This window comes from Microtus ochrogaster, linkage group LG4, assembly GCF_000317375.1.
Source record: "Microtus ochrogaster isolate Prairie Vole_2 linkage group LG4, MicOch1.0, whole genome shotgun sequence".
NCBI lineage: Eukaryota > Metazoa > Chordata > Mammalia > Rodentia > Cricetidae > Microtus > Microtus ochrogaster.
In genome coordinates this window covers 5,567,807-5,573,892 of record NC_022030.1, presented here as the reverse complement: position 1 = coordinate 5,573,892, position 6,086 = coordinate 5,567,807, and the positions used below count along the sequence as shown (strand labels likewise).

The 6,086-nt window shown below is 45.4% G+C and overlaps 1 protein-coding gene across 1 annotated transcript in view; it reads left to right on the top strand.

The window, feature by feature from the left end:
- The window catches only part of Aldh8a1 (aldehyde dehydrogenase 8 family member A1), a 21,674-nt gene extending 15,974 nt beyond the window's left edge, over window positions 1–5,700 (top strand). Inside the window, exons 6-7 of the mRNA XM_005360946.2 lie at window positions 1,029–1,190; window positions 4,415–5,700. Coding sequence (XP_005361003.2) covers window positions 1,029–1,190; window positions 4,415–4,867 — 615 coding nt within the window. The 3' untranslated portion in view covers window positions 4,868–5,700. The remainder of the gene's footprint in view (window positions 1–1,028; window positions 1,191–4,414) is intronic.
- The last annotated feature ends 386 nt before the right edge of the window (window positions 5,701–6,086 follow it).

Below are 6,086 nucleotides of genomic sequence, written 5' to 3'. Positions count from 1 at the left end.
AGCTGCAGGGTTTTGCAGCTAAAGCTGAGTCAGGAAGCCTCTCTTAGATGAGAGCCCTTGCTTGCCTCTAGCAAGCAGAGTAGACCCGAGAGAGTGCTGCTACCAAGAAACCATGCACAAAGCTGTCATTCTGTTCTAGAATTACTTCCCAAGCTGTCTCAGGCTTTGTGTGGGAACAGTTGTCCACATGGGCACCATTTGTAGTAATAGGAGCGGTCCTGGGCCGCCTGGCTCTGAGGGTCCAGGGTTCAAGCCCCACGTTTGGTGCCAAAATGTAACGGCGTAAACGAATGCAGACAGATTGTAAAAAAATATATATACAGCTTTAATAGACTTACAGAACCACCATTTCTACGGAGACCAGGAAAGCAGAAGCAGCGGCTGGGAGCACGCTCTCCAAATTTATAGGCAAACATTAGCCCGAGGCGAACACGCCCCCTAAGGGGCAGGACTTATCCCTACAATCATATACACACAGACACAATATAAATCTGATCACATTAATCTGTGGTTTCCTTTCCGTGATGCTGAGAGTGAAGCAAAGTCCTTCTGAGACGTTGAGAGTGCCAACGTGCTCCCTCTTTATCCTACAGTCTTCCCTTCACTCCCTCAGCCCACTCATCTTCTTGTCACCTACACCAGCTTCAGCCCCACAGCGGCTTCCCCACTCCGCTCCCAGTCTTTACTCATACAACTTCTTCATATCAACCAAGAGTCCCTTCAAGTATCTCCTCTGTAAGTGCTGCTCGCTGGTTCCTTCACCAAAATGCTTAATTTTATCATTTGCCTAGCGAGCCTCTATTGTTCTGATAAGTCTCTGAAGTCGTATCATGTAGTGGATGTTTATTTCTGCTGTTGTCTGTCTTCCTGTGAGATTATGTGTTCCGCGTGGTAGGGACTAGTCCTGCTGACAGCTGGATCTCATTGCCTGGACCAGTGCCTGATACATGGCAGATAATCAAAAACATGGGGCATCTATCCATGAAGGAGAATGTCCCCATCTTTATCATTGTCTTCACTCTTGGCAGGGGGAGATCTGCCTCTGTACCAGCAGGATCTTTGTCCAGAGGAGCATCTATAGTGAATTTCTGAAGAGGTTTGTAGAAGCTACCAGAAAGTGGAAAGTTGGGATGCCCTCTGACCCGTCAGCCAATATGGGTGCTTTGATAAGTAAAGCACATTTGGAGAAAGTAAGTGATCTCTGTCATGTATGTTCCAGAAAGTTCTTATTTAGAGAGACACTGAGAGGCTGGAGATGGTGGTGCACACCTTTAATCCAGCACTTGAAAGGCAAAGGCAGGTGGATCTCTGAATTCCAGTCCAGCCTTGTGTACAAAGTAGGTTCCAGGACAGCCAGGGCTACATAGTGAAACCCTGTCTTAAAAAAAAACAAGATAGTGAAGGGGAGGGAGGAAGAAAGAGAAAGACAGACAGACAGAGAGAGTGCTTGTGTGTGTGTGAGAGAGAGTTGCATAGGGAACTTATGCAAATGAATCCAACAGGTTATTTGACGATCTTCTAAGCCACATAGGCAGAGGAGAAACTCAGGGGCTGGAGAAGTGGCTCAATGGGATTTGGATTCTAGCACCCACATTGGGAAGTTTTAAATGTCTGTAACTCCAGCTCCAAGGTATCCAACTCCCTGTTCTGGTATACATGGTCACATGCACACACATTCACACACACACGTAAATATAATAAATCAAGTCTTAAAGAAAAACTTGGTTTAAACAGAGGACATATCAGGCTTTGAAATATTACTTTTGAGAAATTATCAGCTATGGAAAATTGTTTCTCGTGGACCAAGAGTAGAAGGGAACCCTTCAGACACTTACTTGAGCCTCTCTTCCCCATCCCTAGAGCAAATAATTCCCTCTGAATGAGGCCTTTTCAGCCCATCCTATATAAAACTACACTCCCTAGAATGTCCCCTACCTCTCCAATCCTTTATTTTTCTCATGTTTCCTTTTTAGGTCTGTTTTATGTGTATGAGTGTTTTGCCTGCATGTATGTCTGTGTACCATGTGTATGCCTCACCTGAGAAGGTCAGAAGAGGTCATTGGCTATTTAGGGATGGTTGTGAGCCATCGTGGGTGCTGGGAACTGAACCCAGGCCCTTGTCAAGATCTTCAAGTGCTCTTAACTACTGAGCCACCTCTCCAGCTGGCTCCACAATTCCTAAGACTGCCAACACATAACCTGTACTTCCTCCCTTAGTGTCTGTCTTCCCTTGAGCAGAAAGTGGGCAAGTTCATTCACTGCTGTGTCCTGAGACTAGAAAAATCTCAAGAATCACAGCGGTGCACAGTATTCATTGGAAGAGGGATTGTAACAATGTGTTCTGGGTTCCAGAACTATATGCCACAAACTCAAGGTACCAATTTTCCTTGAAAATTCTCCTTTTCGTGCTTGGCTTAAAGTACTTGGATCTAGACCCATGGGTTATGGACATCTCTCTTGCTGGGATGACTCAGTGTGGACTCCAAATGGAAAATAAACTCAATTGCCCGGCCTCCGTTCAAGAAAGTATTCATGTCATTATCTCCGAGTCACTGGGCTAACTTATGAAATAATTTATTTTACATTACAATCAGCTATACTGTATTGCCTATATTTGTTTTTAGAGTATAATCAGTACTAAGACTAGAAACATTTTTTTCCCTGGGATCTCAGATACCGAAGGCTTCTGGGCCTTTAAATCTTACATATCATTTGTTTTCCAATTCCTTTGAAACACTTTGTTTATGTCTTTGAGAAATGCATACATTGTATTCTGATCATATTCACTCGTCCCCCAATTCCACCAAGTTTCTTCCCTCACCCACCCAAATTTGTGTCTTCAGTTTTTACCCCATCAAGTCCAAAGTACTGCCTTTGTACTCCCGGGGGTGTGGCCATCCCCTCTAGTGCTGTCAATCTACCAGGGACTACACCTTTAAGAAAGCTAACCCTCCCTGTCCCAGCAGCCATCAGTTACTATAGCTACTCAGCTGGGGGTGGGACTTAGTGCTCACTTCCTCCCTCCGTGCTGGAATGTTGATTGGCTAGAGCTAGGGCTGGCCTTGTGTGTGACCTCACGCGGCGAGCAATTGCCCTGCTTTGTCCAGAAAGCACTGTTTCGTGTAGTCAGCCTCTGGCTCTGGCTCTTTCCGTCTTTCTGTTTCCCCCCTCTGCAAAGATCCCTAAGGAGGTGGTATGGTATGGATGGTCAATGTAGTCTCTGCCCTACGACCAGCTGTGGACCTGTGTGTTTATTACCATCTACTGAAAGAAAAAGCTTTTCTGATGAGGATTGAGAGATGTATTGATCTATGCTTAACAATAAACCATTAAGAGTCAGTTTAATGCCATGTTATGTCTCTTTAACAAAATAATAATAGTAGATTCTCCCTGGGGCCAACGGCCTCTCTAGCCACAGGTTCTTGGAACTGATACTGGTACCAGATAAGGGATTCTTTTTTGTAGAGCAGATCTCAAATCCAACCAGAAGATGGTTGGTTACTCCTATGCTATGTATGCTAATATTGCACCAGTGAACGTATCTGTGTGGGTATTGTTATTGTAGCCTACAGGGTTTACAGATGGGCAAGAGAGATGATTATTTTTCTCCTCTTGAAGTGTGTGCCGCACTTTCCATGGCTATGAAAGCTAGCCAGTAGGGATGAAGCTTCCACATCAAAAATAGTTCCATTTTCCCACGTTTTATGACTCAAGTATGTGATGTCTTCAGCAAGACAGTAACCAAAAGTAAAGGCAATCATCCATAATATTTGGGGGTTTATGAGACCTCACTGACCAGTAACATCAATAGAAGTAATTCATTGTGGCATTGGACACTTTACTTGTTAGCCTGTGGTGTCTAGTAAGAGCATTGTCAACCCCGTTATAGGGAATTTCTAACTTCTTAAAATGAACACACCTCTATCCCCTGCAAACACACACACACCCACCTACCCATCCAAACACACACACACACACACACACACACACACACACACACACACACACAGTTCTGTACCTAACTACAGGGTATGTCTGAGTATGGATTAAGCTTATTGTTTATTGTTTACTAGCTGCATGAATCCAATATACTTCCTGAGGCACAAATTGGAGATAAAAATAGCTGATAGAATATAGAAAAAATTAAGTGACAATACATAATATTACTTATATTAGTGCCTGATATTTAGGCATGAGATAATCTCCCTGCCGTTTGCATGAGGGCTAAATATTCAAGTTTGGGGGAACTCCTCTGCCTTTAGGCTTTGCACCCGAGTGATGACATAACCCTAGCTCCCTAATCACTGACCTTGGATTGCTTTTCGATCGTTAGAGAATACTGATTTTTCTGCTGACGTGTGTAAAACACCAAATGTCAAGAGGCTTGTAATTATGGTTTTCTTTATATCCTCAGGTCAGAAGCTACGTGATGAAAGCTCGTGCTGAAGGGGCCCAGATTCTGTGTGGTGAGGGTGTGGACCAGCTGAGTCTTCCCCCCAGGAACCAGGCAGGCTACTTCATGCTGCCCACGGTGATAACAGATGTTAAGGATGAGTCCTGTTGCATGAAGGAAGAGATATTTGGTCCAGTGACGTGTGTTGTCCCTTTTGACAGTGAAGAGGAGGTGATTAAAAGAGCCAACAGCGTTAAGTATGGGCTGGCAGCTACAGTGTGGTCAAGCAATGTGGGGCGCATCCACCGGGTGGCTAAGAAGCTCCAGTCAGGTTTGGTCTGGACCAACTGCTGGCTCATCAGGGAGCTGAACCTGCCCTTCGGCGGGATGAAGAGCTCTGGAATCGGAAGAGAAGGAGCCAAAGACTCGTTCGACTTCTTCACAGAAATAAAAACCATCACCATTAAGCACTGACTCCCCCCTGTGGAGAAGCAGCTGCGGCCAATGCCGGACAACAGAGGCTCATTCATGGGATGCAGTAGACAGAAATCCTAGCATGTGTTCAGCCATGCCTTGACGTGCCAGGAGACTAGCTTTTACTGACCTTCACTAGCTGGTATTTTTACCAGGTTGTGAATAAAAAAATGCAGCTTTTAATGTGGAGTGAGAACGAGGTTTCTAAAGAGGAGACGTAGCAAAGCCAACCAGCTGGCAGTCTCCCTGGTCCTCATGTCATGGCTGCATAGATGCCATCGTTTGACTGAATTCAGAGATTTTCATTTACAAATAAATGGCAAAACAAAAACAAAGGCCTACAAAGCTGGAGACCAGGAAGTTGGCTTGCTGTCCAAGCACGAACAACTGAGTTCAGATCCCCAACATCGGTGTAAAAGCCTGACATGCTGCCATATAACACCCGCTACATACATGTGCGCACGCACACACATACACATACACACAACCACCACCACCGTCAACAACAACAACTGCAGCAAACCTGAAGAGGTCAGCCCCAACTCCCATCTTGTTTTACCCCGATGAAGCTGTGGAGATGGTCGCCTTAACCCCCAGCCACTGGCAAACTGACTGAAGCTTGGCTGACCCCATTAATATCAGGAAGGGATGGTTGTGAGGAGCTTGTAAGTGTCATGCGTGACAGGTCTTACTAAACATGTATGGTAAAAACAGAGGAAAGCAAAGTAGAGGTTGCTTTTTAGAGAAAACTAGGAGCACAAAACCTAGTTTGATCCTTTTCCACTGTCAAGCCCCGTCAACTCAAAGGAGCAATAAATTGTTCATCAGTTTGACATATGCCTGGAGGTGTCCATTACTTGTCTTATCCTCGTTCCCTTAGAAGTATAGCTTTTCCCACTAGTAAAAGTCGGTCTAACGCCCGACTCACACATCCTCTGAGCATAACCCTGAGGTTGACAGAAGTTCAGGAGCAGCCTCAGGGTTACACAGAAGGCAAGGGGCACAGGAGGGATTTGAACCTCAACCTTGGAAGCTCAGGACTTCTGACCCCTTCGCTCATGCTAGTTGTGCTCCAGAAGCAGGGAAGCACTTGTGGTTCTGGCAGACATTCTCCTTTCCAGCTCTCTCTCCTTGCCGGCTCTCTCATTGGCTCCATTTCTCCTGAGTGAGAGGCCTGTACAGCAGCTGTGCAACCCAGATGCCTCCTCCAGTTCTCTCC